This window comes from Cannabis sativa, chromosome 2, assembly GCF_029168945.1.
Source record: "Cannabis sativa cultivar Pink pepper isolate KNU-18-1 chromosome 2, ASM2916894v1, whole genome shotgun sequence".
Classification (NCBI taxonomy): domain Eukaryota; kingdom Viridiplantae; phylum Streptophyta; class Magnoliopsida; order Rosales; family Cannabaceae; genus Cannabis; species Cannabis sativa.
The window spans coordinates 56,500,452-56,512,689 of NC_083602.1; the positions used below are offsets into that span (position 1 = coordinate 56,500,452).

Below are 12,238 nucleotides of genomic sequence, written 5' to 3' on the forward strand. Positions count from 1 at the left end.
ACAATTCACACATTGGCTTAAAGCCATGGACTGTGAAACTGAAGCTCTTGAAAAAAAAAACACTTGGACCGTCACTAAATTGCCTCTCGGCCAAAAAGCCATTGGATGCAAATGAGTCTATAAAATAAAATACAATGAACAAGGCGAAATTGTTCGGTTCAAAGCACGTCTTGTAGCTAAAGGTTTCAATCAACAACAAGGTATCGACTATGATCAAACCTATGCTCCCATGGCTAAATTCAACACTCTTAAAATCTTTCTTGCACTAGCTGCAATGTACAATTGGGATGTCCACCAAATTGACATCAATAATGCATTCCTTCATGGCGATCTCCATGAAGAAGTCTACATGAAAATCCCCCCGGATACCAGGCCCCTCCAAACTCTGTTTGTAAACTCAACAAGAGTATATATGGCCTTAAACAAGCTTCTCGGCAATGGTATGAAAACTTAAGTACCACTCTCAAATCGACCGGCTTTCATCAATCCCTTTCTGATAACTCATTGTTTATCAAAAACACATCTACATTTATACTTGCTGTCCTCATATACGTCGATGACATAATCGTGGCTAGCAATAACAAGCAAGCCATCACTCACTTCAAATCCTTTTTGGACAACAAGTTCACACTTAAAGACATCGGATCTCTTCGCTTCTTCCTCGGTTTAGAAATAGGAAGAACCAAACAAGGGATATCCGTTTCCCAAAGACCATTCACTCTCCAATTACTAGCCGATACAGGTTACCTTGGAGCTAAACTTGCATCTACTCCAATGGAAACTAACCTTAAAGTCAGCAAAGATAAAGGGAAAATCCTTCCCGATCCCACTTCCTATCGAAGTATAATCGGCAAACTCATTTACCTCACTATAACGAGGCCCGATATTTCCTATGCCGTCAATCATCTAAGTCAATTCCTAACATGTCCAAGAGTACCCCATTTACAAGCCGCTCATCGCGTACTACAATATCTAAAACATACTCCAGGACAAGGACTTTTCTTCCCATCTGATACAACACCCCATGTTTCAGCCTTTGCTGAAACTAGTTTATCCGCCTCAAATGTTCAATTGTCTTTTTTTGCAGATGCCGACTGGGGAGCCTGTCAAGATACACGCCGATCCATCTCTGGTTATTGCGTGTTCCTTGGCAAAGCTCTGGTCTCTTGGAAATCTAAAAAACAACAAGTTGTTTCTTGATCTTCAGCAGAAGCCGAATACCGTGCCATGGCAAATGCTACCTCCGAAGTAACATGGATCATTGCTCTCCTTAAAGATTTTGGCATCTCTCTCAACAAGCCTGTGTCTCTGTACTGTGACAACACCTCAGCCATTCACATAAGCGAAAATCCAATTTATCATGAACGCACAAAACACGTTGAAATCGACTGCCACTTCATTCTGGAGAAAATTCAGCATGGAACACTAAAGTTACTCCATGTCTCTTCTCAGCAAAACCTGGCCGACATCTTCACCAAAGCTCTACTCCCATCCTCTTTCAACAACATTGTCTCCAAGATGTATGTATCCAACATATACACTCCATCTTGACGGGGGCTATCAGAATTAGGGTGTATGCGAGTTAGTTAGAGCTTAATCTTGATTAGTTATATTGTTATAACTAATTAACAGAGGCTTTTGTTATTTCCTAAACTAATGCAGCTAGGTTTCCTACTGCTATATAAACCCCTGTTTTGTACTTTGTAAAACAACAGAGTATCATTCAATAAAACAGTATTTTTCTTTTCTCTGTTTTTCCCTTCTTCTCTCTCGCTTTGTTCCTCATACCTTCTTCAAGCCTCACTCTAGTACAACAATGTGGGACTAGGGGAAATTAAACAAAAGCTACAGGAACATGAACCGAGTTCAACGAGGTTGGTTTCTTCCTTCGCTTGTAGCACTTTGAATAGAAATCACCACTTATGATAAATGCCCTCTTCAAATTGATAATCTTGGTAGATAATTGTTGAGTTGTTTCACCTATACATGGTTCACATTCAATACTCTTTGTTCGGTTCACCTAATTACATAGACTAAACCAGTCAAGAACTAAACATAAAAACAAAAAACAAAATGGGCAGTAGAGATGAAAAATAAAAGGAAACAGTGTTTCGGGTTAAGATAAAGTGTAGATTACCATCACAATTGCATCAGTGGTGCAATAGTTTCTGACATTGTTATTATCTGCAGAGATTCTAGTGAAATAGACACAATGTTTTAGTAAATAAACAACCACCATAAGCTGTACAAATTCTTAACATTGAGTTGATATTCACAAATAACTCCAAACTTAGCTCATTTTACTTTTGCTTGGAAACATACTTTCAAGAAACAAAAGAATTGTTTTATTGAGTAAGAATTGAACAGTACAAAGAATTAACAGTGCTAGCCTTTATATAATGTAGGCTTAGTAACTAATCAGTAGCTAACAGAAATTAACTGACTAAACTAAATAACAAAAAACTGTTATTCAAGACTAACAACAACACAAAGTGTTCAGCTCAGTTATTTAACTAACTCTAACAGACTCAGTTGTTTGAAAACTATTACATGGCTAAACTACATCATTTGAAAAAAGTCAAAATATGGTTACACAATCTACTATTCGTTGAGGGTAATTTTGTCTTTCCAATAAATTCTCCAAAAATTTAGGATTCATGATGGGGTCACATTTTAGAAGTAGTCAATTTACCAAACCTTATTTAACTACCAAACAAACAAAATTATGGAGGCTCTTCCATGTTTTAAAATAGAAGGGTTATAAAACATGAAATATATGACCATTTTAGGATATTCTCCTGCAAAGCTCCATATATAAATGGGGAGGACAGACCTGTCACTTTACTGCATACAAATCCAACATTCCCTAACACTTGCTCTAATTTGGAATAGAAATCTTTCTCCAAATTGCAAGTCTCCTCCCTCTTTCACCTGTCTCCACATTACATGTCTGCCCTACTACCTTAATTTTTAACAAATCATCATTATTTATAATTATGTGAAAGAATGACTAAATAGCCGAATTTCTATATTTTGAGTAATGAAACAGAGAATAGATGTAGTATTTAAAGCAAAGAGATAACTAATCCTCAAGCCGGTACATAAATATTAATCATGCCCGATTTGCTTTTATAAAAGTTATAGTATCTTTCACCCTTTGTTTAAGATATATCACTAACATATTGAGTAAATGAAACAAATGGTATAAAAGTAACTCCACTTTCGAATATTTAAATTAAAATATTAATTATGTTTTGTATTTGAATATTTAAATAATCTTTTAAAATAAAATATAATTTAATAAATGTCTTAATATTATATACTTAAAAATATTAAAAAATACATTTAGATGTGAAAAACCAAATCGTCTAAAATAATTCAATATATAGATTCAAAGTTTGGATCTTAAAAACAGTAAATGCACCCTTAGACTTGTTTTTTCCTTAGGCAAAATATTTGTCATCAAACTTCTCCAAATTGACACCAGAAGCATCGACCTTGGTGGAAGTTCCGATCACATAAGATTGATTCACAGGTTTGATGGGAACTCCATTGAGCTTGAATGGTCCAGTGACCAAGAGCAACCCAGAGGAAAGCTCAACTCTCTTCCCCTTGAACATTCCAGACAAAATGATCAACACTGTCCCTGGAGTGATACTCGCTCTAAGCTTGGTTGACTTAGGCTAGTGCTTGTTAACAAGAGGCTTTTTGATGTCCTTTGCGGGATAAAACTTAGGGGTCGTGGTGTGAGAAGACACCACCATTTTGGCGTTAATGGCCCAAAGACCCTTCTCTTGTGGTACATTTCGGATCTACAGTACTTTCTGACACCCCTAATCAGAACGGGGTTCCTGGTCTTTTGAAGATTTCTAGCCTTGACCACCATTGGAGCTAAATTTTCTACTTCCTTCTCGGATTCTTCAGTTTGAAAGGTCAAGAATGGTGAAGAGTTAAGAGGAGACTCCCCTTCTAGTGGTTTTTGTGACTCGCCATTCAACAATTCAACCTTGCCTCATCCATCAATTGCCAATTTTCCACAGTGACCCCATTCCAGATAAATTGTTGTTGTTATTTCATCTGATCGTGCTTCAAGCATTGCCTAGCGCTGAAAAGTCTTCTTCTTGATCATGGCTTGTTGCTAGTTCCTGTAGAACAATAGCATTGATATCATGTGTAAGGGAAAAAAAGAAGAATGAAAAATGTGAAATTTTTCTTATTCATTCAGCCAATAAAATATAGGAATCTCCCTCCATCAAGGAGAAAGAACCATAATCACTAAGGAAAGTTTGAGCCATTTATTAAACTAAACAATAGAGTGGTTGATCACTATGTCCTCCCCCTCACTCTTAAGCTCGAATCCTAATATCCCTAATATTCCAATTCCTTAAACAATGGCGCAACTATCTTTTCGAGTATCTTAAGTTTTGGACTAATATAGCATCTAGGAATAAAATTTCTTATTCTTTGAAACTATTGCATATAATCACTTCATAACATAAGGCGAGCCATTGATTCCACTTTTTTCTCCTCCCTGGTAAACACATTAGTTTTCTACATTTTGGCTAAGATCTAACAATTTTATTTACTCCAGTTCAAGCACATTTTATTGACATGATTTTTCTCTTAAAATTATTATTATCCCACCAATTATTCCAAATAAGTACAGCCAGCAGAAAAGAAGCTTTGAGTCTATTCTTTCACAGACTAAGCTACTTCTACCACAAGTTCTCACTTCAAGAAATGATTTTAGTGAAAAAAATTTGTTTTCATATTCCGTTTTCCAAAATATAGGGAGGTGAGGACGTACTCTAATTATTCTTCATCCATGATTTGATGATTGTCTTTGATTTGTTCTACTTGATATACTTCAGAGACAACACTTAATCTATCACAACCAATCTTAATGTCGACTTCAATGATACTATCATGAGAATTGGATTGTGCTCGTGCATTGCATAGTATAGTTGCATACAAGAATAAATATGCCTGTTTGTAAAAACTATGCATTACCTTTCTCTCTAAACCTTTTTTCTTCATACAAAGAACTTGAAAGAAGTAAGTTTACCTTTGCATGTGATGGATCCAGCCGAAGGGATACTCAGTGGTTTCTGGCACATGACAGTACCCTGGAAATCAAGAAAAGTATAATCTAGAAACTTTAACCTCTCAGAAGCTGTCATCTTTAAGAACCCGAAAGAAGTAGTCCATGTGTTAAGCACACTAGGAACAGCAGGTAAAACCAGTCTCTCCACTCCTAATTCCATGAGTTTCTGAAAGAAGAAAATTGTCAACAGTAATTAGAAATTTGATGAGTGCTAATAATCCTTCATGTCTCTAACTCTTACTCTACTATATAAAATGTGACTATCAGTTAGCAATAATATTAAACTGAAAAGCCTGATAAACACAGTTTTTGCAGTGACTAGTCTAAGATGCTATTGTTGCAGTCATATTATAAAAAAATCTTCACCTCAACCCTTACCTCCTATTCTCAATAAAAAAAATCATGAACACAAATGAAGGCTCATTTTTACCTTTTCAAGCTCATTCATCATTATGCGACACATTCCTAGTCGGCGATATTGAAATCTTGTACCAACAAGGGGAACTTCTGCAACCTTCCGCCCATAAACCCTTACAAAGAGGAGGGGGGATAAGTACTTTAGTACACAATTCAACTAAGAACAGACCAATTTTTGACAAGTAAAAGAAAACAAACAGAACAGGACATAAAGAAAAGAATTGCCAATCTCACCTTACTGTAGCCACGGTAATCAACTCATCATTTCTAAGTAAGAGTACTGTATAGAAACCTTCAAAATTTAGACGTTTAAGATCTGATCTGTTGTTCCCTCAAATAAAACAAGAAAAAGGAATTAAGTCCATAAATTTCATAAAATCATGCATCAAGCCAAAATGCAGCTACAACAATTTAGAATTAGAATATGCTAACAAGCATAAAAGTCGAAAAATAACAAAATTTGAATAAAAATGTTCCTTACCCTCTATTAAATAAAATATCTTCAACTAGATCTCTTCGAGTAAGAGGTTCCTTGACAGGCTCAAAACACTCGTGCATTACGCTAAGAGCAACATTGAGCTTGCTATAATTCTCAGTCAGGGCATCATTGTCAATAGAGTCACTATCACTCTTTCTGGCCTTCAATAAACACCAGATTAAATTGTCTTTCCCCACTATAAAAGTTTTTCCAAGAAGCTTCTGGAGGCCCAAAAATATCTGAAAAAAATGACATGTATCATTTCCAAAAAGAAGAATAAGAAATTAATCCATGACGTGCGAAACAATAGTAAATAAAGCAATACCTTTTCACAATCTTTAGAGCAAAACCACTTTCCTCCAGAGTAAGTTTTCAACTTATCTAGCTGATTTTCATTTATGCATCCAACATGATCTATCAAATGGACCAAAAACAAACATAAGAGACCTTCCAAAAGAATTTTAGCATATACCTCTAGTTAGTAAAGACAAGAAGGCAACTTACATTTACGCTCACACTGAGAGCAGGTGAGATTTTCTTCCTTCATGTCTGCCTTGTCTTCTTTATCTTGGAACTTGCCTTCTCCACAAATCCCACAACAGCAAGATGGACAGAACCAGTCACCCTCTGGAATATCCTATTAGAAGTAGAACAATTTCAATCTGAATCAACACATTGAAGTTCTCAAGCATATAATCCTTACAAAAGCAACCAAAATGAAAAAAAAAAAAACAAAAGAAAAGAAAAGAAATTTAACAAAAACATGAAAAAGAATGGATTTAGAAGGCTATACCATCAGCCCTAGACAGCCCTTGTGAAATGATGATGGACATTGATCACATAACATCAACTCCCCACCATAGTGGCACACAGTACAAATGTAGTCATTCTCACCCCGCCTCCAATTGCTCTTATCTCTATCATGTAATTTTGTCGTCGAGTTTTGCATCTCACAATTATTAATGACTTGCCTTTGACAGTCTAAGAGAGACCTGCCATCTTCCAAAAAAATATTGGCAGCAGGTGTGTTCTGCTTGCTGCAAGCATGGACTTCGAAACTAGCAAGAGTAAACAACTTCTGGCAACAGCTGCACTTGATCCCGCTGCGAGTTATCCTTCCTTCAGCCATAGTACGTTGGTCCTTACTACTAAGATATTTTACTTTTGCCCTTGGCAACACCATATTATTGTCTATTAACCAAGAAAGTACAGTTCGTGGATTTTGGTGTGAAGCATTAGGAATAACCACCTCTTGCACACGTTTGCTTGACCTTAATACACGTTTCGGCTTAGTACCATCCTCAGCATTTCTTAACTTGATCAATGCTCCAGATTTTTTGGAGGCATTTCGATCCTTCTTTGGACAACTTTTTAATCCACCTCTTCTTTGACGTAGGCTGATCTGTCTTTTAAATGCATGTACATCCCCAACCAAATCACCATTTCTCTTCCCTTGAGCTTTTCTAATCCTTTGAACCTTAACTTCTCCCCTATATATAATTTTTCTAAACCCTGCCACACTGTAACTCTCGGCGAATAACTTTTGGGAAGGAAGTTTTGGTTGAACAAAGTTTTGTTGAAAGGCAGTATCACTTATCAAGGAAGATGGCACGTTACTTGAAGTTGAACATCCCTCATTATCTCCAGTGTCAGCACTTGTGTAATGCTCTTCATCAATGCAAGCTTTGCAGGCAGCTAAAAGAGACCGATATGCCCTTCCTTTAGGTGACCTATATATCACAATCTTTCTTCCTGAACTATAGTGCGTTTCAAGCTTCCATCCCACAGAAAAGAGGTAATTCTTTGAATTTGACAGCTCCTCTGGCTTTCTCTTGTGATTTTTATTCAAAACATATTCCTGAACTGATTCAAAGCCATTGTCAGGTTTATTGTCTTCAATGCAACAAGGGAATTCAGCAGTCTCAGGATAAAACTCAGGGTTTTTACTCTCTTCTGGTAGTTCAATTAAAGGATGCTCTCCTTTTTGTTCATCTTGGGAGGTAGTATTTCTGGTAGATTCCTTCAAGTGCTTGCAGACCATATAAAGAGAATGGAAACATCTGTTATCAGGTGATGTATACCGTCTTCTGGTCATGTTAGCATGTGATGTTTCGCATTTCCAACCTAAATATAAAAGATGCTTCCAAACAGATATCTTTATAGAACTTTTATTTTGATCTTTTCCAGACTTTTTAAAACGTAGGTCATAGTACTCATCAACAGCTTTGGGGCAAAATTCTGCCCCTTGAATCATATCTGAGCTAAAAGGAAACCAATTTACATTACTCACATGTGCTTGACTTTTACTCTTTCCACTGCCCTTAACACCAACGCTATTAGAACCAGCACTAGAGATTCCACCATGATTGGAAGGTGATATTGGTAAAGCCTGAGGTAACTTACAAAATGCTTCATTGTAATGCGATACGTTTGAGTCAGCTAAGAATTTCATATTTGATTCATCCATGTTCACCACAGAAGTTAATTGATCCATATCAGGTTCCATAGAGAGAGAACTTGGAGCAATGTCATCACATAAATGAAGAGATTCGACCTCACTACAGTTATCAGCATCCATTACATCTGCCACTATTTCACTGTTCAATAAATTGTCAATGGGCACAGAAGTATGGCATCCCTTCATTTCTGCTTCAAGGTCCATATTAACATGCCTCCTATCAGCTTGAGCTGACTCCAACGCACAATTCACAAATTCTTCTTGACAAATCACACCATTGTTATTTATTGAGTTATCAACAAATAAAGCATCATTAGAACAATTCAGTGCTGCTTCATCTACCTTAGCATCTGTAAACTCTGCACCAAGTTGAGGTGACTCCAACCTGGCCATCACAGTTGCTCCTTGATCAATCACTACACCACTATTTACAGAGTTTTTAACAGGGAGAACATCGTCAGTTTCAATCGGCTCTGCTTGGGGATTCATGATAATATCTTTATCCATATCTATTGGTAACATGTTCTGTGAAGGTGCTATCAAAGAACGAAGCTCTTTCTCAATAACACAAGTATAATCCCCAATGACCTCCCAGAACATCTTGTTCCATAACTCTTCATCAGTACAAGTCCACTCCTTTACCTTCTCAAAAACCTTTTTCTCCCGCATATCATACCATATTTGCTTCACAGAAACAGGAAGACACGACTCTTTCTCAACCTCCTCAATCAACTTAAGAAGAATCCAATCCCCTCGCACCTTCCAATCCCCAGTAACCTCATTCCAGACCTGAGTAACCCTTAATCTGCCAATATCCATCTTTATTTCATCACCCAAGTCAGGGAAAAACACCATTCTCTCCGGTGAATAGTAGTCGTGGTCGAAAATAACACCTTCCCACCAAGCGTCATTGTAGTATGCATCCACACAGAGTCCATAGTGAAGTCCCCATGGTTCAAACTTAAATGCAGGAGGCAATGGCCTGATATTCCCACGATCGTTCTCCTTTAACTCACTCTTGTCCAAATCAATGCCGTTCAAAATCGGTGAAACAATCACCGTTTGAACTAGCTTCCTAGACCCATCATCAGCTAAAAGATGGTTATATTTGACGTCACGGTAATGGCGTCTATAGCTGCCAGATGCAACAACAGAACCAGAATGCCATGACCCAAGAAACCCATCTTCAACACTCCTCACCTAAAAAAAGAAAAGAAAATTCAGACGATCGCGACTAGATAAACATGTACAATTTCCCACTATCGGAACACTTTTTATTCCTATCAAGAAAAAGAAAGTCATATTTTTATATAAACACATTGCCTTAGCAATACCTTCATCGCTACAACACACATACTAGAAATTTATAGAAGTGACAGTGTGATCATATTCAGAGATACATACAATTCTAAAATCAAAAAGTGTACATTTAACTCCATAGATAGATTATAATAATCACCCCTAACTCTAAACTAGCACAATGTAACCAATTAAACAGTATATGAAGCTTTTTCCTTTTACCAAAAAAGGAAAAAAGAACCCTTTTCTTTTTTAGTAATCAAAATTAGAGATGGGCATGCATGAAAGCAAAGACATTAAAATCAAAGACATTTTTTTACGAGAGCACAAATGTGTGTGTATACATACATTATATATTCTTTATTGTCACCATCTTTTTCGTAATGAAAAAGCAAATCGATAATCACTAAACAAACCAACAATGATGTTAAATCAAAAAAGAAGTCTTTTTAGCAAATTATAAATCGTGTACCTCAACTTGATCATTTAGAAGAAGCTTTATTTGGCATTTTTCTCTTTTACGCTTTTTGTTGGTAACAGGATTTGAATATTGATGGTCCAACACCGCCATTGAGGCGGTAAACAGAGATGACCACTGTGTGCGTGTGTATGATTACGATGGCGACTAATGAATATGATCAAAAAGGTAATTACTTTTCTTTTGTTGGTGAACGTTAATCATGGGGGTGTGCGTACGTTAAGCCTTGAGAGGTAAGGAAAGAGGTGAAATCGGAAACCCCAATCAGAAAATATTATATAGTTGAAACTGTATGCAAAAATAATGATGGATTTGATTGTGTTTTAGATTTTTTTTATTATTATTATTATTACTTTTCGAAATCTTTTTTACTGATAAATACTTTCTCCTCAAGAAATCAAATATATAAGGAAGCGTCAGTAAATACTACTAATAGTCTACAGCTACTAGTACTCCTACTCCTTCTGTAATTCCTTTCATTTTTTTATTTTTCTTTTTTTGGGATTTTTTTCTTTAAATTTTAGGGAAATATAAAATCTGTACGCACTTTTAATTGTATATTTAAAGTAAATACTATTTTGGACACCTTGTATTTTGTAAAAATTATTAATTAGACTCTCTATTTTGTTAAATGATAAAATAGACTCAATATTTTCTAAAATAGTAAAAATAGGATCCTGAGCCCAATTTTTAACAATTTTATTTTTTAATATAACCAACTTTAAGATAATTTTTAACACGAACAGATACAGAAAATGTAACCAGTTTTGTCATAACATCTCTAGATCAAATTATTATTAAATTTTATTTTGACAAAAAATCAGTTCAGAGTCCTATTTGTACAATTTTAGAAAATATAGGATCTATTTTGTTATTTAACAAAACAGGTGGTTCAATTGATAATTTTGATAAAATACATGGACTAAAATAGTATTTACCCTATATTTAAATATTGTAGATAGTGTTTAATAGTACACACTTTTTATTGGCTACGAAACAACATTTTTTCCTATATAGATTATTAAAAAAATTTCTCTAGTAAAATTTTATTACTAGCTTTTTTTTTTAAGATTTATTCATAAATTTTCAATTATAAAATTTTTATTTACGTGTATATAATTAAAAAAAAAATAGGCATTTTCTTAAAAAAAAAAAAAAATGGGCCTTAAAAAAATGGGGGCCTTGTGCAATGGCCCAAGCTGTCCAATGCTTAGGCCGGCCCTGTCTGTGACAGTCAAGGCGGTTGGAAATAATACATTCTTGTGGCTCCGTGACGGTCAAAGCGGTTGGAAATAATATGTTCTTATTTTATTTTTTTGACCTTAATGATAATCGCAAGGTTTTTGGCACTGGATATTGGTTGTTGGAACATTAACTCTTGGCTCTCGAAGTCCTTACGAGCAGGGGCGAACCCACATAGAGGCGAGGTGGGGTAGTCGCCCACCCTGAAAAAAAAATCGGTAAAAAAATATATATGCATTTTAGTTAGTTACAACATATATTTATCAATAAAAGTGATATCTATACACATAAAATAAGCTTTGGTATAATAGTAAAATCATTTCATGCATTTAAAGTAGGTCATGGGTTCTAATCCCAATACAAGCATGTTTACTTTAGTATTTTTATTTTACTTTTTGAACCTCTACCAATAATACTTATATTTAATGTCTTAATTATTTAACCAAATATATTTTATTGTTACTTTTTTTTTTTTTACTTTATACTATATTTAATACTAAAATATAAAGTTGCATTAATTTTTAACCTGTTATGCAATATAAAGAAAAAGACGCACCCCTCACTTATAAAAAAAAAAAAAAAGTGTTACTTTATACTACATTTAATACTAAAATATAAATTTACATTAATTTTTAACATGTTATGCAATATAGAAAAAAAATAAAAAAATAAAAAAGACGCACTTCTCACTTATAAAAAAAAATGTCCCCCCCCCCCCCCCCTCAACTTAAATTTTGAGTCCGCTACTGCTAACGGGGGTTG

The 12,238-nt window shown here is 35.2% G+C and overlaps 1 protein-coding gene across 2 annotated transcripts; it reads right to left on the reverse strand.

The window, feature by feature from the left end:
- Positions 1-3,352: 3,352 nt before the first annotated feature.
- On the reverse strand, positions 3,353-11,078 carry LOC115720375 (uncharacterized). 2 transcript variants are annotated; one of them, XM_061110658.1, is made up of 9 exons: positions 10,229-11,078; positions 6,793-9,657; positions 6,504-6,636; positions 6,325-6,413; positions 6,003-6,238; positions 5,756-5,842; positions 5,535-5,634; positions 5,066-5,270; positions 3,353-4,145 (listed from the first exon to the last, which is right to left on the reverse strand). In XM_061110658.1, exons 1-9 carry the CDS (start codon positions 10,325-10,327, stop codon positions 4,126-4,128), a joined length of 3,834 nt encoding a protein of 1,277 aa, XP_060966641.1. In that variant the 5' UTR covers positions 10,328-11,078; the 3' UTR covers positions 3,353-4,125. The 2 variants fall into 2 exon arrangements, with proteins under 2 accessions (XP_060966641.1, XP_030505387.2); XM_030649527.2 differs by having other exon boundaries at positions 3,353-5,270.
- Positions 11,079-12,238: the final 1,160 nt, after the last annotated feature.

Excerpts from the sequence above, each read along its gene's own strand:
- LOC115720375 (XM_030649527.2), bottom strand. The coding sequence starts at position 10,327 with ATGGCGGTGTTGGACCATCAATATTCAAATCCTGTTACCAACAAAAAG. Across the intron at positions 6,637-6,792 it reads AGGGCTGTCTAGGGCTGATG|GATATTCCAGAGGGTGACTG; the intron begins GTATAGCCTTCT and ends TACTTCTAATAG. Across the intron at positions 6,414-6,503 it reads CTCTCAGTGTGAGCGTAAAT|ATCATGTTGGATGCATAAAT; the intron begins GTAAGTTGCCTT and ends TCCATTTGATAG.